We start from the raw sequence: 26,058 nt of genomic DNA, 5'->3' as shown, positions 1-26,058 counted from the left end.
GGTCGTAGAGGGGCGTGTCCAGATAACTGCGGTCCAATCATGAACACAGTGCGACAGTGTGGAGGTTTGCATTCTAGCTTGCGACTAAATGAATCCGCGAAATTTCCGTGGCTCTAGTCATGACGTATTCAATGACTAGAGATCGGAAAAATTCGCGAATTCATTTCGCGATAGACTAAATTACAAATAGTTATACCTCAGTGCTGCCTCTGCTATTGGCTCGCAACTCACCTGGATGACTCTGGGCCAATGAGAAACACCCGACCAAAGCTTTATCGAATCACAGGCTGCTACGTTAGGATGTCTCACAAGACAGCAGCCAATGAGTGGGTGGCATTTGACCGAGTGTACGTAGAACTATGGAACTCATCCTACAGGTCATTGAACCCGCGAATTTTTCCGGTCCCTAAGTCATAACTAGGGACTGGAAAAAATTCGCGGGTTCAATGACCTCCAGGCTAGACTCCACGATCCTGTGCACACTCGGGCAAACGTCGCCTGTTCATTGGCTGCTGACTTGTGAGGTGTCTCAACTGGGAGACTCGTGATTCGATACTGCTTTGACTGAGGGTCTATAATTGGCCCACAGCCCTCCAGGTTAACATCGAACCAATGGCAGAAGTGGCGTTAAAATACAACTATTTGCATTCTAGCATATCGCGAAATGAATCCGCGAATTTTTCCGGTCTCTAGTCATAACGAGAGACCTGAAAAATTCGCGGGTTCATCTCGTGTTTTGCTAAAAATTCAAAAAATTTATACCTTAGTGCTGCTTCTGCAATTGGTTTAGTGTTAATCTGGAGGACTGAGGGCCAATCAGAGACCCACACTCGTAGAAGTTGTCGAATCACAGACCACCCAGTCGAGACGACTCACAAGTCAGGCATCCAATGAACAGTTGGCATTTGCCCGAGTGTCTAGAGGATATTGGAATCCATCCTGAAGGTCATTGAACCCGCGAATTTTTCCGGTCTCTATTCATAACGTATTCAATGACGTATGCATCGAGTTTAAAAAAAAACAAAAACTTTCGAAACATTTCCGCTGCATGGAATATGAAAGAAAGGTTTTATCAATAATTTTGGAACATTAGACAACATAAGGGATGTCAAGTACATTAAGTTCTTAAATTGTTCCAGAAGTTTACTTCGAAATCTACCTACGCCTATAGGCTGTACCAAAAGTAATTTATTTTAATTTATATTATGTTTAAGAAATTTATAATTTTTTCCTCATATTGAAAACTTAAATTTTTGATGTCAGCATTTCTCAATCACGCAGTTATTTTTTAGTGGCTATGTTCCGCGTGTACAGTGTACAGATTTTTTTCTTTTTGCCAGTCGGTATGGGCCCACCCCACAGATAGAGTCACAAGCCGCGCGAATAATGGGTCTCAGTTTCCACTGCAAGGGCAGCACTTGTGTGTCTACCTCACTCCTTGTTCTATGCACGCCGCGGCTCACGGGAAGCCTTCATTTCACAGACGAGAGAGCCACACCCGAAGTTCCCCGAAGTTCATGCTCGCTTTTTTTTCCGTTCTATCTCATTGGATAAACCGGTGTGGCATTAATTTTTGCGGTCGATTAGGATAGGTGAGCTACATTATAAATACTTTAAAACACTGTGGACGGTTGGTTACATTAGGTAAGTATAGCTACATAAAAAATAATGTGAAATCATTTTATGGTTATTAAGCAAATAACTTTTTAACATGTAGCTATCCAGCGCTAGGAAACCGTTTACATGATTTCACAGTATCTTAAATGTAGCTGTCCTAACCAAATCAACCGTCCACAATGTTTTAAAGTATTTATAATGTAGGTAACCTAACCTAATTGATCATTAGTTATCATGAGTTACAATGAAAAAAAAAAAAAAAAACCCCGAAGATGCACGATCGGACGTGTGTGGAAAGAAGGCTTCCCGCGGCTCACCCGGGCAGAGCCGGTGCTACACGATGCGGCTCACCTGAACAGCCGCAGGTAGCCGTCCGCGTCGCCGCACACCAGCATGTCGTGTGCCATGGAGCGGCTCGCCGTCGTGGCCAGCGACGTCACGGGGTAGTACCTGTTGTTCCAGATGCCTGCAACCCGCACACCGCGCGACATCTCAGCTCTCGGCGCGGGGCTTGGCTTGCTAGCCGTTGACGGCGGGAACCAAAGTTCTCGAAGCCAAAGTATTTTAACCCTTCACGGAATGACTTGATGCAAGCTTTCGGACATACGCCATTGCTAAGCACATGTATGTCTGTAGAAGAAAACTAAAAAAATACCCAAAAGACAAAAACACTAATTAAGCAAAAAAATTGCTGTTGTCAACAGGATATAAACACCACATAATATTCCATAACAGGAATATGGTCAACAAACAAAGAAAACAAAGAAAGATGGACTAAGAGAACGAACCCCCCCCCCCCCAAATGATGACAGCACAAAAATATCGAAACAAAAAAAAATCAGCACAACAGTTGAAACGAGACAAAAAAAAAAAAAAAAACACGACAAAACGAAAATACGAAACAAACACAAAAGTAAACACAATGGTTTTCCCAAAACAAAAAACAAGCTTACATCAAGTCATGCAACTTCCATAGCACAAATCTTTCAAAGATAATACTTTACGGAATCCCAACAAAAAATAATTTTTTTTTAAAAATTCCCTTTTTGTCGAAAATGAGGTACAAAAATTTCTGTCTGCAAACTGAATGATTCGACAGACAACGCGACTGCTGCGGCAGCGACTTCTAGCTGCGGATGTGGAAACTACGCGTCCAAGAAATTCAGTTTGAAAAAAACAACTTGCGTACATTTATCAACGCTCGGCATTATTTTAAAAGAATTCTACGTTATATTTAGTGTACATATTGTGACGTCTGTGTCACGTCACATTTGGTGGCACTTGTTTTTGTGTCCCGGCGCGGTGTTATTTACCGTTAGCCGTGTAACGGCGCGAGACGTAAACATAGTTGTGGTTTCTTGGCCGGTGTGGATCTAGGAGCGCGGGGGAGTTTCCTGTTGTCAGGATCTAGGGTGCCTCGTGCGCGCTTCAAGCTCTGATCGGCAGTTTTCGGTACGCGGTGTCTGCGCATGTCTTTTGTTTTCCTTTTTGGTGGGGTTGAGGTTGGCACCTGTGGTGCCCTGGGCTGTTGACGTGGGGAAGCCTATGATTCACTCGTCCTTCAGGGCATACCCGAATACTCACGTTGGCAAGCCTTTTTTTCACAGACGAGATAGCCAAACCCGAAGTTCATGCTCGCTTTTTTTTCCGTACCACAACAGGTGTATTTATTTGGGGGAAACAGTTTACATGATTTCACAGTATCTTTAATGTAGCTATCCTAACCAAATCAACCGTCCACAATGTTTTAAAGTATTTATAATGTAGCTAACCTAACCTAATTGACCATTAGTTATCATGAGTTGTATATTTATTTACAATGAACAAAAAAAAAAAACCCGAAGATGCACGATCGGACTATTGGCTCTCTCGTCTGTTGAAAGAAGGCTTGCCAACGTGAGTATTCGGGTATGTCCAGAAGGACGAGTGAATCGTAGGCTTGCCATTGACGTGGTTCTCTGGGGAGTGTCTGTCTGCTACGAGCCATGGCCTGAGTGGGTTACAATTTTCGTGCCGACGAAGAGGCTGCGTAATAAAATCCACGGCTTTAACTTTGCGTGGAAGCTTGGAGAACCTTGGGTGGAGTATATGATAACTTAAGTTACGGGAGGTTTTTGCTCCGTCGGTTACCCTGATTTTTCGAGTGCGGCAGCGTTCTGCGCAGTTATTACCAATGGTGTTATCTTTGAAAGATTTGTGCAATGGGAGTGCATGACTTGATGTAAGTTTTTGGACATACGCCATTGCTAAGAACTTTTTCTGTTGAAGAAAAACTAATAAATAAAATGAACAAATAAAAATACCCAAAAAAAAGACAAAAAACACACAAAATTAAGCAAACAATTGCTGTTGTCAACAAGGATATGAACACCACAAAATATTCCGAAACAGGAATATGGTCAACAAAGAAAAACAAAGAAAAATGTACTAAGAGAACGAAAAAAAAAAAAAAAAAAAACACAAATGATGACAACACAAAAATATTGACCCCAAAATAATTCAGCACAACAGTTGAAACGAGACAAAAACACGACAAAACGAAAAGACAAACAAACACAATAGTTTTACCAAAACAGAAACAAGCGACGTTTCGGGAACTGCTATCTGCTCCCGTCCTCAGGCAGAGACGCACATGGTACGGAAACACAGGTGCGACTGTACATTTTTCTTTGTTTTTCTTTGTTGACCATATTCCTGTTTCGGAATATTTTGTGGTGTTCATATCCTTGTTGACAACAGCAATTGTTTGCTTAATTTTGTGTTTTTTTTGTCTTTTTTGGGTATTTTTATGTGTTCATTTTATTTATTAGTTTTTCTTCAACAGAAAAAGTTCTTAGCAATGGCGTATGTCCGAAAACTTACATAAAGTTGTTACCGATGGGTTCGGCACGACAAGCGCGCGTCTGAAACGCGAGGTGCCGAGGTCAGGGGTCGCGCATCTCCGGCGACCTCTGGGACCTGACTGGGGGTCAGTGACTCACCGGCCACCATGTAGCCCACCGTGCAGCTGTGCGAGTGCCACTTGACGTCCTTCATCGCCGCAGGACTCTTCTCCGCGATCAGCGCCTTCACGTCCCCTGGAACACAGCGAGCCCCCGCGCTCACGTGCTGATACCAGGGAACAAGGTCGCCACATTTACTTAGACAAAGAATTTTACTCTACAAAAAATTACAATGGCAGTAATTTCAAAATGTAGCTTAAGGGATCGTCAACGCAGGGGCGTAACCGGGGGGGGGGTTTAGGGGTTCAAACCACCCCCCCCACTTAGCACCAAAAATATTTAATTAATTTCCTATTCATCACTCAATAAATTTCATATTAAAATTAATAAAATTTTTTACCATTACAATATTTAAATTTAAGAATCGAAAACTGCTAAAATAGTACTATTTTACACCTTAAAATCCAAATTTTTTCCTGGGGGGTATGCTTCTTAACACCCCCCATACACAAATCCTGGCTACGCCACTGTCGTCAACTACCCTAAAAAGGTATTTTCAAGCATTATCTTTGTAAAAGAGTTTCCGGAGGAGGGACTGGCTTCTGCCCTCCCCTTCCACAAATACTGTCTACACCCATGGTAAAAGTGTAAACAAGATCACATGTAGTTACACGCACTAGTACACTATACACTCAAAAAGAAATGAATTAAAATTTTGGAGACCATAATTTTTGATAGTTGAACTTATAATATTAGATGTCAATAATTTTTCAAGACATGTGACGATAGCCTTCATGGAGTACTATAGTCTGAAACTGTGTGTATGTACTGTTATGCAATATTCGTACACTCACGCCTGTAGCATAAGGAATCACTACAAGGCAATCTGAAGATGAGAAAAGATACACTCCGATGTGCAGTAAAAAAATACCAATTTTACTAAACATTATAATTTTACCACCAAAGGTTCAGCAGGAACATACTTATTTTTTTTTACATAATCATAAAAAAAGATCGAGGTAATTGTCGTATCGTGACACAAGCTTCTCGATGCCTTCTTCCAAGAAGTTAGCCGCCAGTGAATAGAGATACAGGGCCAGCGCCTGGCTCTCTCTCTCACTCACGACGCCGCTGTGAGGCGGGTGGACTAGTAGGGAGGCGCACTGGCTCCCGTGTCGAGACTCGCCGCAAGATTTGCGAATAGTGGGGCAGAATGCTCCTCACTATTAGTCCACCCGCCTCACAGCTGCGTTGTGAGGGAGCATGGAGCATGAAGCATAGAGAATGAAGCATGTAGCATGCAGTATGGAGTATGTAGCATGGAGCATGGAGCACGAAGCATGGACCATGTAGCATGAACCATGGAACATGTAGTTTGGAACATGTAACATGGATCATGGACATGCAGTATAGAACATGTAGTATGGAGCATGTAGTATGGAGCATGTAGTATGGAGCATGGACCAGAGGCAGGGAGCAAGTAGCATTGAGCACGGCTCATGGAGCATGTAAATGGAGCAATGGGCAGGAAGCATGGAGCATGAAGATTGCAGCATGGGTAATGGCTCATGTAGCACGGGGAAGGTAGCACGGAGAGAGGTGAGAGAGGCGAGAGAGAGAGGGCAGCTCACAGTAGACGACGTCGTAGTCGGCGGTGACGGTCTGCAGGTAGCCGCTGTCCGTGCTCCAGTCGAGCTGCGCGAGCGGCTGCCCGCCGCGGATCTTGTTGTACTTCTTGTAGGAGAAGCCGTCGCGGCTCGCGCGGAACAGGTACACGCTGCCGTTCTGCGAGCCGATGGCGATCACGTCGCCCACTGCAACACGGCCCTCTACCCCTGAGTCCGCGCCACCCCGGGGTCCATAAGACGAGAAGACATCAAGTTCTGTCCCTGCCCGGACACGCCCGAATATTCACCTCCGGCCAACCTCGGGATTTGTTATATTTTTGCGCAGTAGAAATGAATTCAAATATTAAAAGTGGTCGGTTAGGTTAGCTACATTAAAACACTTAAAAAAACTATGGACGGTTAGTTAGGTTAGTATAGCTACATTGAAATAAACAGAGAAATATAAATATATATAAATAAACCCGAGGTTGGCCGAAGGTGAATATTCGGGAGTGTTCGGGCAGGGACAGAGCTTGATGTACATGTTAGGATTCCCCTCTAAGATAGCTCCTAACCCTGGTCACACAGCTGCAGCTGGGATCGTTGTTACTCAGCAGTGACACGAACATGTTAGTTAACGTTTACATGCAAGTCACACAAATTAATTCCGTTAGTCCCTGTTTGGTCAAGTGACAAAGTTGCTGGAGTATGTAGTTGTGTTGGACCAGAAAGTCCAGCAATCAAATAAATACCTTTTTTAAAATGTCCACCTGCATGGAGGCTGGATCCGGTCCAACGTAAATGTAACATTCAACAAAGGGAACTTACCTTAGGATAACGAAAATACATGCAGCACTTTGATAACACCTGGGTTGTAGCCGAGATGCGTGGCTGTACCCGGGTTGCGGCCCAGAGGCGTGGCTGTACCCGGGTGGTGGCCCAGAGGCGCGGCTGTACCTGGGTTATAGCCCAGAGGCGTGGCTGTACCTGGGTTGTGGCGCGGCTGTACCTGGGTTGTAGCCGAGGCAGCTGAGCGGTGACCCGCACACGCGCACCGTGGTCACCACGGCGCCGCTCTCTGCGTTGAGCACCACCAGGTGTCCGTCTGCGCTGCCCGCCGCCAGCACCGTGCCGAACGAGTGGAAGGCCAGCGACACGCACTCGTGCGCCACCTGGCACAGACAGCCACTCCCTGATCCTTTACATCTCCTCCCCTACCCCTCGCACGACACCTTCCAGCTCATTGTTTAAGGGAAGCCCAAGATGCACATAAAGTTCTGCAATTCCCGATTACACCCGAACAATTCACCTTCGGCCATCTTCGGGATTATTTATATATATTTATATTCCTCTGTTTATTTTAATGTAGCTATACTAACCTAACTAACCGTCCATAGCGTTTTAAAGTGTAGCTAACCTAACCGACAGCTTTTAATATTTGAATTCAATTTTTCCTGCGCAAATATAAAACCAATCCCGAAGTTGGCCGAAGGTGAATATTGTTCGGGTGTAATCGCGAATGGCAGAACTTTATGTGCATCTTAGGTCTCCCATTGTTTAAAGTCACACCTCTTTAATGTGCGCTGGTAAAATAATGATGGGCAGGAATTTTTTCCGTTGCTCACGCAACATGAAAAAAAAAAAAAAAGACAGACAGGATGAAAAAAAAGGCCACACACAAATAAAAATTACAAATGTGCTTTTCAATCATATACTTCAATGTTTGGTATTGATTACTGGTCCCTATAATTAAAAATAATTGGTTGTCTGTAAAGTCGGTTTACGGACGATAGTTTAACGTGACGACTTCATAACCAAAACATTGATGAAATGATTGCATACTTTTATGAATAAAATCGAATCATTTTTTTAAATTTAATAATAAAATAACAAATACTTGAAATTATACTAGTAGTCAGATTTTTAAAATGCAAGAATAATTAACCTTTATTGCCGAAATTGTTGTTGTAATAAGCAATGAAAACCACATTAACGTTTCACTTCACTTTATAAACAGTCGACGAAACATTTCACGTGTAGATGACTTGTAATTAATTTTTAAAAAACTGGCGTTTAGCTTTAAAGTTTAAATATAATTATGAACAAGATTTCATATAAATAAACTGTAACCAAATATCTATCATCAATTATATGAATCACCATAATTTTTTAGTCAATTGTAACATAACCTATTATTACTGCACTCGCCGACAGCGTAACGGAACACAGCGTAACGGAACAATGTGCGTAACGGGACACTTTTTCGTGCGTGCAGCCGGCGTTCATCGATTTATTAGACGTTGTCACGTCAAAAATATGGGCAGGAATTTTTTTCCATTGCTCACGCATCATGAAAAAAAAAAAGACTGACAGGATGAAAAAAAGGCTACACACAAATAAAAATTACAAATCTGCTTTTCAATCATATACTTCAATTTTTGGTATTGAATACTGGTCCCTATAATTAAAAAAAAAATTGTTGTGAACATTAGTGACAGGAGATCTTCATTTATAATTAAAATGTATCTCGATTATTTTACTAAATAACTACTTAATTTTGTACATGGGTTTATATTAATATTGAATACTGAGTCATAATAATTTTTTTTAAAAAATATTATTCAATTTATACTTTATCAACCGTATTTCTATTATCACTCTAGTACTTTAATTATTTTATTCATAATAATTACTTGCATGCAAAATTAGGTAGATTTTAAAGGAATCAGGATCTATTGCAACCGTTACCATGGTGAGAAATTCGGGAAATCCGGACCATCATATCCGGTTAATCCGTGTAATACGGGTAATAAGAAAAAAGCCCCTAAATTTGTCGACTTACCATTTATTACGATAAAAAACTAAATTTTGTAACTAAATTACCTAACTTGTATGCTCTATATCGCTTACAAGACATTAACAAATTATAAGCATAACTTTTCAGGTAATTTCTTAAATAAATCCTCAAATTTATTCAGTTTCAAACACGTATGGATGAATCATGGTGACACAATGCTTTATCGTCAATAGTTCAGCTGGTGCGCTGTCGTAAACTCAACAAAAATAATTTTACTTTATAATTCTACCACCTATGCATTGAATCAAACTAAAAACAAAAAAACAAACGAATATCTGGTGTACTTATAGTTAGGGATAGGAAAAATTCGCGGGTTCATTTCGCGACAGGCTAAAATACAAATAGTTACACCTCAGTGCTGCCTCTGCTATTGGCTCACTACTCACCTGGATGACTCTGGGCCAATTATAAACGCCCGACCAAAGCTTTATCGAATCACAGGCTGCTACGTTGGGATGTCTCACAAGACAGCAGCCAATGGGTGGGTGGCATTTGACCGAGTGTACGTAGAACTATGGAGTTCATCCTACAGGTCATTGAACCCGCGAATTTTTCCTATCCCTACTTATAGTTAAGTTCTTGCTAATTCAGTTAAAAACATTTATGTGAACATTAAATAATGTGTTACAAATCTGATCCGGATCAAGGAGGGCCCAATAAACTAGGTTCAAATGTATTGTCGAAAGGTTAGGTTCTTACTGGTAAGTCGAAGTCACCGGGAAATAAAAGCAGCGCGCGCGTACCTGGGTGTTCCAGAGCAGCTTCTGGCGCCTCCAGAGGGCCACGTTCTTGTCGTGGCCCGCCGTCGCGAACACCTCGTCGTCCGGGTGTACTGCGAGCCCCCACAGCTGCCGGCTGTGTCCGAACACCACCTGCGCACACTGCTCTCTGCGCACCGGCTCGACTGCCTTTACCAGCGACACTGTTCCTGCAGTTATAACATTTAATACTATCAACTGGAATCATTGCAGAGTACTGGTTCAAGGTTAAAATTAAAGAGTAACTAAAAAAAAAAAATTGGTTGTCTGTAAAGTCGGTTTACGGACGATAGTTTAACGAGACAACGTCATAACAAAACATTGATGAAATGATTGCATACTTTTATGAATAAAATCGATTATTTTAATTTTAATAATAAAATAATAAATACTTGAAATTATACTAGTTATCAGATTTTTAAAATGCGAGAATAATTAACCTTTATTGCCGAAATTGTTGTTGTAATAAGCAATTAAAACCACATTAACGTTTCACTTCACTTTATAAACAGTCGAGTGGAAGAGAGATAGATGCGGCGCAAGCGTACAATGAGCGTAACGGGACACAGCGGAACGGAACAATGTGCGTAACGCCGTAACAGGACACTTTTTCGTGCGTGCAGCCGGCGTTCATCGATTTATTAGATGTTGTCACGTCAAAATTTTTTAGTTAAGCGCATGCGCGAATACTCCTAAATTGTTTTCTCGTTTGCAGCGTGGAAAAAAAAAAAATTGGCTCTTTCCCCAACTAGTAGAGGACGAACCTGTGAACTTTAGTTGGCAACAGGATGGAGCCCCTCTCTATTGGAGTCTCTTTGTTCGAGAGTGGTTGAACGTCGAAGTACCTGACAGCTGGATTAGTCGTAATGGTCGAGATGACAGAGCTGTTTTTCGCTGGCCTCCACGTTCACCTGACATGACGTTATGCGATCTTTCTTTCCTTCGGTGCTTTATAAAAGATCGTGTCTACGTTCCGCCGCTACCTAATGATTTGCCAGGGTTGAGACACAGAATTGAAGAGGCTATTGCTTCCATTACTCCGGACTTGTTAACCAAAGTGTGGGAAGAATTGGACTTTAGGTTGGACGTGTGCCGTATAACTAAAGGTGCGCATATTGACCATTGGTAAGAAATCTTAAATTTGTATGATTTTTTTTGTACACACATAGTCTAAATTCAACGGTTATAAAATAACATTGAAACTGGGGGGCATTTAATGGACAATCTGTACAATAGTTTTGGCACCACAGTTGACACGTTTGTGGTTGCATGACATTTCGTAAAGTATTGAAGATGTCAGTCACATTCAGGTTACTTGCAGAATGTGAACTAGCACAACTAGCGTGTGCACTATACGCCATGTTTGTTCCAGACACACAGGGCCGGCGCGTCCATACAGGCGAACCAGGCGACCGCCTAGGGCGCCAAGTGGCTGGGGGCGGCGCAGCACGACACATAACAGCTCATATAACATGTTTAACGATTATTGAAACTAGATGAAAATGGATTTTTGTAACAGTTTGGAATGCTTATATTGATATAAGTAATTATTTAAAGTCCTCGGTGACCTGTTTATGCTTTGTAATAAGTAAAAAAGTTAAAAAAAAAACACAAACCTGCTTACATTTGATTGTTGACAAAATCTTAGGCTTACGTGATGTATTTTGAGGCAAGGAAAATTTTTTTGGGGTGTCCGAAAGGGGAGGGGGGGGGGGTATTAAGGTTTTTTTTCGCCTAGGGCGCCAATTGACCTTGCACCGGCCCTGCAGACACATTGTGGGGCGGGCCGCCCTACTCTCGCGGGTTGGAATCCTCACCAGAGTGACCGCAGCTGACAGGTGGACTGTCTCATCACCTCACAGCCGGCCTCGCTCACCTGGTTGAAGCGCCGCTGCAGCGAGCCCTCCATGATGTTGTTCCTGGTGGTGCCCACGTAGATGTTGCCGTCGTTCCTGCCCGGCCTCTGCGGGTACACGCTGCGCACTCCGCCCACCGACTCCGGCAGCTGCAACACGCTCACACGCTCACTCTCACTCTCTCACTATCTCACAATGTCACCCTCACATGTCACTCTCAAATATCACTCTCACAATGTCACTCTCCCAATTTCACACTCCCAATGTCACTCCCCAATGTCACCCTCACATGTCACTCTCACAATGTCACCCTCACAATGTCACTCTCACATGTAACTCTCACTCACACAATCTCACAATGTCACTCACACAATGCCACTCTTACAATGTCACCCTCACAATGTCACTCACACAATGTCACTCACACAATGTTACTCTCACAATGTCACTCTCACAAACTCACTCTCACAATGTCACTCTCACAAATTCACTCTCACAATATAACTCTCACAATGTCACTATCACAATATTAATCTCCCACTCGCACTCCCACAATATTACTTTCATACTCCCACTCTCACACTCCCACTCTCACACTTACTCATACTCGCCACTCTCACAACCTTGCTGCACCGTCCCGCAGGCCGCACCTTGGTCTCGGTGATCTTCTTGTAGTTCTGCAGCGAGTCCCAGGCCACGATCTTCCTGTCGCGCTCCCCTCCGGACAGCAGGGTGCCCTCGGACAGCATGACCAGCGAGCTGATGCCCTTGTTGTGTCCCTGCGAGCACCCGCCGCGCTCACATGCTGGTCCGTGCTTGTCCGTGAATCACAAGTCTCGCAACACCACAGCGGAACCACTTTACACGTTAACATTTTTAAAAATGTAATTTTGGGAACTGTTGTTATCATTTGAATACACCGAATTTTTTTTCGGAACTTTACAAAAGATTCCTTTGAAAATCAGCTGTCCGGAAATAGTTTGCAATACTACAGGAATGATATTAAAACTATGTACATAACATGGCTATGGTTATATATATAAAAATGAAATACGTTTTTCGATATAATCCTGAATATTTATCACTAATAAATAACGCATAATATTATATTTTAATTGATGTTTCAGTCAAGCATAAGTTTTTTTACTAGAATGGAAAAGATAATCGAACTAAATATTTGTACTTTATTTTGTTTTATCATTATAAATGTGGACAGTTAATGCTTGAAAGCTACTCCAAGGCTGTTTACAAATAAATAACTCTTGGAGGTTCTGGGGCAAAAGTAGTTTTCCCGCAAATGCATAAAATTTACAAATGTCTTGTTTTATGTTCCGGTAAAGTAAATAAATGAGCGATGTCCCGGCGTGCAGCCGCGCAGCGCGAGGACGTACCTCGAACTCCATGCGCACGAAGTAGGCGCCGTCGCTGTCCACGGAGTAGATGGTGATGAAGCCGTCACCGTCGCCCGTCACCACGTCACCGTCCTGCTCGAACTGCACGCTGGTGACATGGGTGCGTGACGGCTGCAACAAGGACCAGGGTCTGGCGAGCTAGCCCCCCCCCCCCCCCGTCAGTCGGCGAGGCGCTCCGTCCAGGCCCCTTGTTCACAGTCCCGCAGTCCCCCGGGGTTCCGGCAGACAACACGTGCGGAAATTTATTTAGTTTTTCAAGGACTGATTTAAGTGTATATTAATTTATTTGTGAACAATTATTTTAATAAACTGGAGCCAGGCAAATTGCGTAGTTTTAAAATCGGTTAAAAATGCTAAAAACGTATACGACATTTGTTGAGGGTAATTTTTTTTTTATATTTCAAATTTTTATAAATCATATTGGGGAAGTACTATGAATTAATAAAAAAGAAAGAAAACATTTCACAGTTGATGAGCTTTGAGTACGAACACGCTTTACGTTTACGATTGCAGAATAAACTGTCATTAAATAATCATTTTGCGAGGTTTTTGAATTTTACCGTTGGCCCAATTCGACAGCTTAGATTTTGGTTAAAACTTTATTTTGCTCTGATTTTTTAAAACGACCCCTTCCCCCGAGGTGGACTGTATTTTGCTAAGCAACCGTTTGGAAATAAATTTTGGAATGAATTTCAAACATCATCATCCGCGGAGTGTTTGGAATGTGTGCTCGGCCTCTGAATCAGAGGAGAACACACGCTCTGCAGACCTATCACATCTCCGGGGCTGCTCGGAACACCCAGAGAACCCGTGGTCCGGCCGAGGACAGAGAGAGATAGAGAGAAACAGAGAGAAAGAGAGAGAAAGAGAGAGAAAGAGAAGATAAAGTAAACGAAAAAAGAGAAAAAAGAGAATAAGAGAAAGAAAGAGAAAGAAGGAGAGAGAGGGACACAGACACACATAGATACAGACACACACAGAGACAGACACAGAGAGACAAAAAAAAACAAAGAGACAAAAGGACAGAGAGAGAGAAAGAAAGATAAAAAGAGAGAGACGTATAGAGACAGAGAGACAGAGAGAGACACACAGAGACAGAGAGACACATGCACACAGAGACACAGAGAGACAGAGAGACATAGAGAGAGACAGAGAGACATAGAGGGAGACAGACACAGAGAGACATACACACAGAGAGACAGAGAGGCAGAGAGAGAGAGACAGAGAGAGACACACAGAGACAGAGACACACAGACACACATGCACACAGACACACAGAGACACAGACAGAGAGAGACAGAGAGAGGGACACAGAGAGAGACACAGAGAGAGACAGACACACAGGCACACAGAGACACACACAGAGACACAGGCAGAGAGACAGAGAGGGACAGAAGTGGGTGGACTGACCGGCTTGATGATGTCGGTGCGCTCGAAGAAGCCGTCCTTGCGGCGGGTCCAGAAGGTGAGGTGGCCCTTGCCGTGCGTGATGAGCAGGTTGTCGTCCAGAGGGTGGAACACTGCGCCGCTCACGTCGTCGTGCAGGGTCTGCGACAAGCGGGGAGCACCTGGTGACCGGTCCTCCCTACCGCACCCTCCCCCGGCTCCTGTGGAGCCCAGCTGCCCAGTGCCCGGCGAGCAACAGCACTCACTGCTGGAGGAACATCGCAGTGCGAAGCAAGTCTATAACTGCTTACTTCACAACGGGGGAAAAAAAACCTTGACGAACAGGATTTTTTTTTTTACAGAAATTTGAGTATTTTTAAAGCAAAACTTCAGTTCTGTGGCATTTAAAATCGATTGGTTGAAAATAAGTTTTTTTTTGCAGCACAAGGTATAACTGGTATAACTTAACAAATACCTCTTCTCTCCAAGGGCTTTTCTTAAATTTATAACGAGAATGCCTCATTTTGATTGCCACTGCCTTTTTTTTAAATTGCACCCCTTTTTTTTAAAAAAAAATTAACTGAAAATCTCAAGTTAAATGCTTTTATAAAGTTCACATAAGATAAAAAAAGTACTCGCCAGTTATGTAACAAGAAAATTCATATGTTCTCATGTTGTTAATATTGCAAAATAAACTTAAAATAAGTATATTTGACACTAAATTTAACGTAATATTATTTGAAATAATGCCAAGCGCGATTAATAAAATATTTTCTTTTCAAATAAAAAAAATGGATGCGAGTTACATACATACATTCTGCGCCCGCCGCTAGAATTCGCTGTCTGAATAATAAACGTTGCTTGCAACCATCAAACGCAGATAGCAATGAGCAGCACGAAACAACAGGAAATGTTTAACTATTAGAAACGGCTCCGATAAAACCCCGGAATCGGACCTAATTTTCGACAAGAAATTTATTGTTAAAAGTTCACTAAACAGTTAATACTATAAAGTTTCAGTGCAAGTTAGAAGTTATACGTCTATGGAATTAATAAGATATTAAGCTGAAACATTAAAAATTACATATTATAAGACTGAGTGTATGTTTGTAAATTTGTTTTCGTCTAAACTACTCTAATCAGTCTGTGAATAATCCCTACAAACAAACCTTAACCTTATTGAGCTGATTCAAAATAATTATATAATATTAGAATTTTATTAAAATAGTAAAACTATTCCACGTTCCTTGATACTATCGAGCGCGCGGTCTACCGCTCTGCTACTAAGCTTTTTGAAAAATTAGAAGACTAATATGTACGATTACACTGTAATACCAGGATTATTACGTTTTTTTAACTTCGGGATTTCATTTTTGCTATGACTATTTTAATTTACCAAATATATTCACAAAGTTTCATTTGCCACATCAATACGTTTGGTATGTAACCTAATGTTTACGAAAGTGACCATATACTGGTTTATGTTCTACACGTGAGTCCACCATTTTTGTTTCACATTTTCCTTTCGACGACTTCCGTTCCATTCTCACGAAACTGCTCCTACCAAATGCCGTGTACCGAGAGCTATGATGGTTACACATAAATAAGATTCTTGTTACGACAAGGAATTTAGAAAATATCACGTTTCGAGTTTTGATTGTTTCTTATTCCGGCTAAAAAAAAGTAACACGTTTAAAGTTAGAATAAACATTAACACCGTTGTCTCTCAGTAAAGCAATTATTTCAGTTGCGAAATATTTTACATTTCACGGAAGTGTGAATGGCAATTGGCTTTCATTATTTAAAAATGTAACCATAGGTGCATTGCACCAGTAAAGTGCCTGGCACGTAAGGGCGAGGAAGCATCTGAAACGCGCGCCATCATCGTCCTTGTAGCGCGCCTTAAGCAAGCAGCGCCGCGCCTGCGAGCAGTCAGAAGGCCACCCGCAGCGCAGCGAGGTAGTGCGTGGGGCGGACAGCGCCGCGCCTGCGAGCCGACAGAAGGCCACCCGCAGCGCAGGGAGGTAGTGCGGCTGGCGGACAGCGCCGCGCCTGCGAGCAGACAGACGGCCACCCGCAGTGCAGCGAGGTAGTGCGGCTGGCGGTACTCACGGCGACCTTGCCCAGCAGGTGTCCCCACTGCCACTGCCACACGGACAGAATGCGCTCTCTGCCGCCGTCCACGGCGAGCACGTAGCTGCCGCCGTTCTGCAACACGGACACGGCACTGACGTCACACGCTGTCCGTGCCTCATACATTATTTTGCATTGCGTGTAAATATATATTTATTAAAATTCATGAGTAGGCCGTTTACTTAAAATAAACTAAAGGGGATAAGAAAAATACTAAACCAAACAGAGATAAAAGACATTTAACACTTAGTTATGTACTTGATATATTTATAAGTAATTATTTTATAAAATATGAAATTCTATTTTTGATATTATAAAAATAACAAGTGTGAACGATGCTATATTACTATCGCTTAAATATAATTAATAAATAACTAATTTCATTAAAAAATATTTATATTTTGGTTCTGTAATACTTTTGCTTTTGTTAAAAAATAATCATGTCAGTCAAAACATTTAAATCTGAAACACATATATGGCTCCATTAAAATTTTTTTGTTGTTGTTCTAGGTTGTGCTTGATCGGTTACCTGGTTCAAGCTTACTATAACTTGGGCAGGTGAAAAAATAGTTAGTTCAAGAAAACTAAATGGAACACCGTGTGATAGTTAAAAGCTACGAAGTCCAAGAAAATCAGACATTCTCTCCGGTGCGTGACCGGCTTGGCACGGCCTTTGAATATATATATACTGTATAGAAGTCGCGAGTGGATAGGATTTACTCTACGTTTTTCAGGAGCGAATGATGAGCAGCTTGGGAACTTCACCACCGCAGGGCGCTGCCGTAACGCCCTGTATCGTCTTAGGTCGTTATTTACACGTTAGAGCGCAGCACTGTCGCCCGCTGTCATTCCCGCACCCCCACCAATCATTCACTGCAGCTCAAGGTCGTTCAAATGGAGGGGGAAGGGGTGTTTGAAGAGTTCGACACTTGTCCGCTAGGGACCACCACAAGTCGTTGCCCTAGAGATGGTGGCGATTGCGGTGGTGAATTAACCAACTACCTCAAACCGTATTAGAAATTTTAACCTGGGCTGGCGACTTATATACAGTATATATATTCAAAGGCACGGCGGAACAGAGGTGTCTGTGCAGCAGTGTGCCCCAGGAAAAGGAGAAGGGGTGGACAGGGGAGGAAGGGAGGACTCACCAGCTGCGAGAAGGCGCTGGAAGGGAGGAAGGGAGGACTCACCAGCTGCGAGAAGGCGCTAAAGGGAGGAAGGGAGGACTCACCAGCTGCGAGAAGGCGGTGGAAGGGAGGAAGGGAGGACTCACCAGCTGCGAGAAGGCAGTGGAAGGGAGGAAGGGAGGACTCACCAGCTGCGAGAAGGCGGTGGAAGGGAGGAAGGGAGGACTCTCCAGCTGCGAGAAGGTGGTGGAAGGGAGGAAGGGAGGACTCTCCAGCTGCGAGAAAGCGCTGGAAGGGAGGAAGGAAGGACTCACCAGCTGCGAGAAGGTGGTGGAAGGGAGGAAGGGAGGACTCACCAGCTGCGAGAAGGTGGTGGAAGGGAGGAAGGGAGGACTCTCCAGCTGCGAGAAAGCGCTGGAAGAGAGGAAGGGAGGACTCACCAGTTGCGAGAAAGCGTTGGAAGGGAGGAAGGAAGGACTCACCAGCTGCGAGAAGGTGGTGGAAGGGAGGAAGGGAGGACTCTCCAGCTGTGAGAAGGCGCTGGAAGGGAGGAAGGGAGGACTCACCAGCTGCGAGAAGGCGGCGAAAGGGAGGAATTGAGGACTCACCAGTTGCGAGAAAGCGCTGGAAGGGAGGAAGGGAGGACTCACCAGCTGCGAGAGGGCGGTGGAAGGGAGGAAGGGAGGACTCACCAGCTGCGAGAAAGCGCTGGAAGGGTGGAAGGGAGGACTCACCAGCTGCGAGAAGGCGGCGAAAGGGAGGAATTGAGGACTCACCAGTTGCGAGAAAGCGCTGGAAGGGAGGAAGGGAGGACTCACCAGCTGCGAGAGGGCGGTGGAAGGGAGGAAGGGAGGACTCACCAGCTGCGAGAAAGCGCTGGAAGGGAGGAAGGGAGGACTCACCAGCTACGAGAAAGCGCTGGAAGGGAGGAAGGGAGGACTCACCAGCTGCGAGAGGGCGGTGGAAGGGAGGAAGGGAGGACTCACCAGCTGCGAGAAAGCGCTGGAAGGGAGGAAGGGAGGACTCACCAGCTGCGAGAAAGCGCTGGAAGGGAGGAAGGGAGGACTCTCCAGCTGCGAGAAGGCAGTGGAAGGGAGGAAGGGAGGACTCACCAGCTGCGAGAAGGCGGTGGAAGGGAGGAAGGCAGGACTCACCAGGTGCGAGAAGGCGGCGGAAGGGAGGAAGGCAGGACTCACCAGCTGCGAGAAGGCGGCGGAAGGGAGGAAGGGAGGACTCACCAGCTGCGAGAAGGCGGCGGAAGGGAGGAAGGCAGGACTCACCAGCTGCGAGAAGGCGGCGGAAGGGAGGAAGGCAGGACTCACCAGCTGCGAGAAGGCGGCGGAAGGGAGGAAGGGAGGACTCACCAGCTGCGAGAAGGCGGCGGAAGGGAGGAAGGCAGGACTCACCAGCTGCGAGAAGGCGGCGGAAGGGAGGAAGGCAGGACTCACCAGCTGCGAGAAGGCGGCGGAAGGGAGGAAGGGAGGACTCACCAGCTGCGAGAAGGCGGCGGAAGGGAGGAAGGCAGGACTCACCAGCTGCGAGAAGGCGGCGGAAGGAGGAAGGCAGGACTCACCAGCTGCGAGAAGGCGGCGGAAGGGAGGAAGGCAGGACTCACCAGCTGCGAGAAGGCGGCGGAAGGGAGGAAGGCAGGACTCACCAGCTGCGAGAAGGCGGTGGAAGGGAGGAAGGCAGGACTCACCAGCTGCGAGAAGGCGGTGGAAGGGAGGAAGGCAGGACTCACCAGCTGCGAGAAGGCGGTGGAAGGGAGGAAGGCAGGACTCACCAGCTGCGAGAAGGCGGTGGAAGGGAGGAAGGCAGGACTCACCAGCTGCGAGAAGGCGGTGGAAGGGAGGAAGGCAGGACTCACCAGCTGCGAGAAGGCGGCGGAAGGGAGGAAGGCAGGACTCACCAGCTGCGAGAAGGCGGCGGAAGGGAGGAAGGGAGGACTCACCAGCTGCGAGAAGGCGGCGGAAGGGAGGAAGGCAGGACTCACCAGCTGCGAGAAGGCGGTGGAAGGGAGGAAGGCAGGACTCACCAGCTGCGAGAAGGCGGTGGAAGGGAGGAAGGCAGGACTCACCAGCTGCGAGAAGGCGGTGGAAGGGAGGAAGGCAGGACTCACCAGCTGCGAGAAGGCGGTGGAAGGGAGGAAGGCAGGACTCACCAGCTGCGAGAAGGCGGCGGAAGTGAGGAAGGCAGGATTCACCAGCTGCGAGAAGGCGGCGGAAGGGAGGAAGGCAGGACTCACCAGCTGCGAGAAGGCGGCGGAAGGGAGGAAGGGAGGACTCACCAGCTGCGAGAAGGCGGCGGAAGGGAGGAAGGGAGGACTCACCAGCTGCGAGAAGGCGGTGGAAGGGAGGAAGGCAGGACTCACCAGCTGCGAGAAGGCGGCGGAAGGGAGGAAGGCAGGACTCACCAGCTGCGAGAAGGCGGCGGAAGGGAGGAAGGGAGGACTCACCAGCTGCGAGAAAGCGCTGGAAGGGAGGAAGGGAGGACTCTCAAGCTGCGAGAAGGCAGTGGAAGGGAGGAAGGGAGGACTCACCAGCTGCGAGAAGGCGGCGGAAGGGAGGAAGGCAGGACTCACCAGCTGCGAGAAGGCGGCGGAAGGGAGGAAGGGAGGACTCACCAGCTGCGAGAAGGCGGCGGAAGGGAGGAAGGCAGGACTCACCAGCTGCGAGAAGGCGGCGGAAGGGAGGAAGGCAGGACTCACCAGCTGCGAGAAGGCGGCGGAAGGGAGGAAGGGAGGACTCACCAGCTGCGAGAAGGCGGCGGAAGGGAGGAAGGCAGGACTCACCAGCTGCGAGAAGGCGGCGGAAGGGAGGAAGGCAGGACTCACCAGCTGCGAGAAGGCGGCGGAAGGGAGGAAGGCAGGACTCACCAGCTGCGAGAAGGCGGCGGAAGGGAGGAAGGCAGGACTCACCAGCTGCGAGAAGGCGGCGGAAGGGAGGAAGGCAGGACTCACCAGCTGCGAGAAGGCGGTGGAAGGGAGGAAAGCAGGACTCACCAGCTGCGAGAAGGCGGCGGAAGGGAGGAAGGCAGGACTCACCAGCTGCGAGAAGGCGGCGGAAGGGAGGAAGGGAGGACTCACCAGCTGCGAGAAGGCGGCGGAAGGGAGGAAGGCAGGACTCACCAGCTGCGAGAAGGCGGCGGAAGGGAGGAAGGCAGGACTCACCAGCTGCGAGAAGGCGGCGGAAGGGAGGAAGGCAGGACTCACCAGCTGCGAGAAGGCGGCGGAAGGGAGGAAGGGAGGACTCACCAGCTGCGAGAAGGCGGCGGAAGGGAGGAAGGCAAGACTCACCAGCTGCGAGAAGGCGGCGGAAGGGAGGAAGGCAGGACTCACCAGCTGCGAGAAGGCGGCGGAAGGGAGGAAGGGAGGACTCACCAGCTGCGAGAAGGCGGCGGAAGGGAGGAAGGCAGGACTCACCAGCTGCGAGAAGGCGGCGGAAGGGAGGAAGGGAGGACTCACCAGCTGCGAGAAGGCGGCGGAAGGGAGGAAGGGAGGACTCACCAGCTGCGAGAAGGCGGCGGAAGGGAGGAAGGCAGGACTCACCAGCTGCGAGAAGGCGGCGGAAAGGAAGAAGGGAGGACTCACCAGCTGCGAGAAGGCGGCGGAAGGGAGGAAGGCAGGACTCACCAGCTGCGAGAAGGCGGTGGAAGGGAGGAAGGCAGGACTCACCAGCTGCGAGAAGGCGGTGGAAGGGAGGAAGGGAGGACTCACCAGCTGCGAGAAGGCGGTGGAAGGGAGGAAGGCAGGACTCACCAGCTGCGAGAAGGCGGCGGAAGGGAGGAAGGGAGGACTCACCAGCTGCGAGAAGGCGGTGGAAGGGAGGAACACCAGCTGCGAGAAGGCGGTGGAAGGGAGGAAGGCAGGACTCACCAGCTGCGAGAAGGCGGTGGAAGGGAGGAAGGCAGGACTCACCAGCTGCGAGAAGGCGGTGGAAGGGAGGAAGGCAGGTCTCACCAGCTGCGTAAAAGGCGGTGGAAGGGAGGAAGGCAGGACTCACCAGCTGCGAGAAGGCGGTGGAAGGGAGGAAGGCAGGACTCACCAGCTGCGAGAAGGCGGCGGAAGGGAGGAAGGCAGGACTCACCAGCTGCGAGAAGGCGGCGGAAGGGAGGAAGGCAGGACTCACCAGCTGCGAGAAGGCGGCGGAAGGGAGGAAGGCAGGACTCACCAGCTGCGAGAAGGCGGTGGAAGGGAGGACGGCAGGACTCACCAGCTGCGAGAAGGCGGTGGAAGGGAGGAAGGCAGGACTCACCAGCTGCGAGAAGGCGGTGGAAGGGAGGAAGGCAGGACTCACCAGCTGCGAGAAGGCGGTGGAAGGGAGGAAGGCAGGACTCACCAGCTGCGAGAAGGCGGTGGATGGGAGGAAGGCAGGACTAACCAGCTGCGAGAAGGCGGTGGAAGGGAGGAAGGCAGGACTCACCAGCTGCGAGAAGGCGGTGTAAGGGAGGAAGGCAGGACTCACCAGCTGCGAGAAGGCGCTGGAAGGGAGGAAGGGAGGACTCACCAGCTGCGAAAAGGCGGTGGAAGGGAGGAAGGGAGGACTCACCAGCTGCGAGAAGGCGGTGGAAGGGAGGAAGGCAGGACTCACCAGCTGCGAGAAGGCGGTGGAAGGGAGGAAGGCAGGACTCACCAGCTGCGAGAAGGCGGTGGAAGGGAAGAAGGCAGGACTCACCAGCTGCGAGAAGGCGCTGGAAGGGAGGAAGGGAGGACTCACCAGCTGCGAGAAGGCGCTGGAAGGGAGGAAGGGAGGACTCACCAGCTGCGAGAAGGCGGTGGAAGGGAGGAAGGGAGGACTCACCAGCTGCGAGAAGGCGGTGGAAGGGAGGAAGGGAGGACTCACCAGCTGCGAGAAGGCGGTGGAAGGGAGGAAGGCAGGACTCACCAGCTGCGAGAAGGCGGCGGAAGGGAGGAAGGGAGGACTCACCAGCTGCGAGAAGGCGTTGGAAGGGAGGAAGGGAGGACTCACCAGCTGCGAGAAGGCGGTGGAAGGGAGGAAGGCAGGACTCACCAGCTGCGAGAAGGCGGTGGAAGGGAGGAAGGCAGGACTCACCAGCTGCGAGAAGGCGGTGGAAGGGAGGAAGGCAGGACTCACCAGCTGCGAGAAGGCGGTGGAAGGGAGGAAGGCAGGACTCACCAGCTGCGAGAAGGCGGTGGAAGGGAGGAAGGCAGGACTCACCAGCTGCGAGAAGGCGGTGGAAGGGAGGAAGGGAGGACTCACCAGCTGCGAGAAGGCGGTGGAAGGGAGGAAGGCAGGACTCACCAGCTGCGAGAAGGCGGTGGAAGGGAGGAAGGCAGGACTCACCAGCTGCGAGAAGGCGGTGGAAGGGAGGAAGGCAGGACTCACCAGCTGCGAGAAGGCGGTGGATGGGAGGAAGGCAGGACTCACCAGCTGCGAGAAGGCGCTGGAAGGGAGGAAGGGAGGACTCACCAGCTGCGAGAAGGCGGTGGAAGGGAGGAAGGCAGGACTCACCAGCTGCGAGAAGGCGGTGGAAGGGAGGAAGGCAGGACTCACCAGCTGCGAGAAGGCGGTGGAAGGGAAGAAGGCAGGACTCACCAGCTGCGAGAAGGCGCTGGAAGGGAGGAAGGCAGGACTCACCAGCTGCGAGAAGGCGCTGGAAGGGAGGAAGGCAGGACTCACCAGCTGCGAGAAGGCGGTGGAAGGGAGTAAGGGAGGACTCACCAGCTGCGAGAAGGCGGTGGAAGGGAGGAAGGCAGGACTCACCAGCTGCGAGAAGGCGGTGGAAGGGAGGAAGGCAGGACTCACCAGCTGCGAGAAGGCGGTGGAAGGGAGGAAGGCAGGACTCACCAGCTGCGAGAAGGCGGTGGAAGGGAGGAAGGCAGGACTCACCAGCTGCGAGAAGGCGGTGGAAGGGAGGAAGGCAGGACTCACCAGCTGCGAGAAGGCGCTGGAAGGGAGGAAGGGAGGACTCACTAGCTGCGAGAAGGCGGTGGAAGGGAGGAAGGGAGGACTCACCAGCTGCGAGAAGGCGGTGGAAGGGAGGAAGGGAGGACTCACCAGCTGCGAGAAGGCGGTGGAAGGGAGGAAGGCAGGACTCACCAGCTGCGAGAAGGCGGTGGAAGGGAGGAAGGCAGGACTCACCAGCTGCGAGAAGGCGGTGGAAGGGAGGAAGGCAGGACTCACCAGCTGCGAGAAGGCGGTGGAAGGGAGGAACGCAGGACTCACCAGCTGCGAGAAGGCGGTGGAAGGGAGGAAGGGAGGACTCACCAGCTGCGAGAAGGCGGTGGAAGGGAGGAAGGCAGGACTCACCAGCTGCGAGAAGGCGGTGGATGGGAGGAAGGCAGGACTCACCAGCTGCGAGAAGGCGGTGGAAGGGAGGAAGGGAGGACTCACCAGCTGCGAGAAGGCGGTGGAAGGGAGGAAGGCAGGACTCACCAGCTGCGAGAAGGCGGTGGAAGGGAGGAAGGCAGGACTCACCAGCTGCGAGAAGGCGGTGGAAGGGAGGAAGGCAGGACTCACCAGCTGCGAGAAGGCGCTGGAAGGGAGGAAGGGAGGACTCACCAGCTGCGAGAAGGCGCTGTCAGGGAGGAAGGGAGGACTCACCAGCTGCGAGAAGGCGGTGGAAGGGAGGAAGGGAGGACTCACCAGCTGCGAGAAGGCGGTGGAAGGGAGGAAGGCAGGACTCACCAGCTGCGAGAAGGCGGTGGAAGGGAGGAAGGCAGGACTCACCAGCTGCGAGAAGGCGCTGGAAGGGAGGAAGGGAGGACTCACCAGCTGCGAGAAGGCGGTGGAAGGGAGGAAGGCAGGACTCACCAGCTGCGAGAAGGCGGTGGAAGGGAGGAAGGCAGGACTCACCAGCTGCGAGAAGGCGCTGGAAGGGAGGAAGGGAGGACTCACCAGCTGCGAGAAGGCGGTGGAAGGGAGGAAGGCAGGACTCACCAGCTGCGAGAAGGCGGTGGAAGGGAGGAAGGCAGGACTCACCAGCTGCGAGAAGGCGCTGGAAGGGAGGAAGGGAGGACTCACCAGCTGCGAGAAGGCGGTGGAAGGGAGGAAGGCAGGACTCACCAGCTGCGAGAAGGCGGCGGAAGGGAGGAAGGCAGGACTCACCAGCTGCGAGAAGGCGCTGGAAGGGAGGAAGGGAGGACTCACCAGCTGCGAGAAGGCGGCGGAAGGGAGGAAGGCAGGACTCACCAGCTGCGAGAAGGCGGCGGAAGGGAGGAAGGGAGGACTCACCAGCTGCGAGAAGGCGGCGGAAGGGAGGAAGGCAGGACTCACCAGCTGCGAGAAGGCGGCGGAAGGGAGGAAGGCAGGACTCACCAGCTGCGAGAAGGCGGCGGAAGGGAGGAAGGGAGGACTCACCAGCTGCGAGAAGGCGGTGGAAGGGAGGAAGGCAGGACTCACCAGCTGCGAGAAGGCGGTGGAAGGGAGGAAGGCAGGACTCACCAGCTGCGAGAAGGCGGTGGAAGGGAGGAAGGCAGGACTCACCAGCTGCGAGAAGGCGCTGGAAGGGAGGAAGGGAGGACTCACCAGCTGCGAGAAGGCGGTGGAAGGGAGGAAGGCAGGACTCACCAGCTGCGAGAAGGCGGTGGAAGGGAGGAAGGCAGGACTCACCAGCTGCGAGAAGGCGGCGGAAGGGAGGAAGGGAGGACTCACCAGCTGCGAGAAGGCGACGGCAGACACGCCCACCTCGAACTCGCCCATGCCGAACACGTACAGCGTGAGCAGCGTCTCCGTGCTCCAGATACGTATGTGCGCCTGCGTCTTGCGGTTACGTCCGGCGCGCTGCCCCGAGGCCACCATCTCCCTGGAGGGGTGCAGGTCCATGCTGCAACAACCGCACAACCGCCTCGTCCTCTCTGCTGTCGCTCGAAGTGTTGGTAGCCTACTGCGTCACCATCAATAAAAAAATGGTTGTCTGTATAGTCGGTTTACGGACGATAGTTTAACGTGACAACGTCATTACAAAGCATTGGTGAAATTATTGCATACTTTTATGAATAAAATTGAATCATTTTTATTGAATTATCACTATTTTGTATGGATACAAATGAAATCTACAATTTATTTGATAAATTTACTTTATTTTGCACTCATTATTTCAAATATGTTTATTACTTTAACGAAGAGGTTATTTTAACTACTTATAATTTTTGTAAATGTTTTTTATTTAACTTCTTCCAATCTGTGTTATTCTGTTAACGATAGGAAAAGTAGGAAACTAATGGGATTGTTTAAAGTTTAATGTGCCTCGAAAAAGTCAAATCGATGGTTGTTTCAATCGATTGGAAGAGAGATAGATGCGGCGCAAGCGTACAATGAGCGTAACGGGACACTTTTCGTGCATGCAGCCGGCGTTCATCGATTTATTAGACGTTGTCACGTCAAAAATAAATCAAGTCGTAC

At 48.9% G+C, this 26,058-nt stretch overlaps 1 protein-coding gene across 1 annotated transcript in view; it reads right to left on the bottom strand.

Moving 5' to 3' along the window:
• The window catches only part of LOC134538994 (echinoderm microtubule-associated protein-like CG42247), a 73,200-nt gene that overhangs the window by 1,719 nt on the left and 45,423 nt on the right, over positions 1–26,058 (bottom strand). The window contains exons 7-17 of the mRNA XM_063380656.1: positions 25,309–25,480; positions 16,548–16,643; positions 14,460–14,597; positions 13,029–13,160; positions 12,288–12,416; positions 11,658–11,786; positions 9,767–9,895; positions 7,176–7,338; positions 6,191–6,373; positions 4,599–4,694; positions 1,969–2,083 (exon numbers count right to left, since the gene is read on the bottom strand). Of these exons, the coding sequence (XP_063236726.1) occupies positions 1,969–2,083; positions 4,599–4,694; positions 6,191–6,373; positions 7,176–7,338; positions 9,767–9,895; positions 11,658–11,786; positions 12,288–12,416; positions 13,029–13,160; positions 14,460–14,597; positions 16,548–16,643; positions 25,309–25,480 (1,482 nt within the window). The remainder of the gene's footprint in view (positions 1–1,968; positions 2,084–4,598; positions 4,695–6,190; positions 6,374–7,175; positions 7,339–9,766; positions 9,896–11,657; positions 11,787–12,287; positions 12,417–13,028; positions 13,161–14,459; positions 14,598–16,547; positions 16,644–25,308; positions 25,481–26,058) is intronic.

The sequence above is a fragment of the Bacillus rossius genome, chromosome 14 (assembly GCF_032445375.1).
Source record: "Bacillus rossius redtenbacheri isolate Brsri chromosome 14, Brsri_v3, whole genome shotgun sequence".
NCBI lineage: Eukaryota > Metazoa > Arthropoda > Insecta > Phasmatodea > Bacillidae > Bacillus > Bacillus rossius.
Note: the sequence above shows the minus strand (reverse complement) of the source record. Positions and strands in the feature narration are given on the sequence as shown.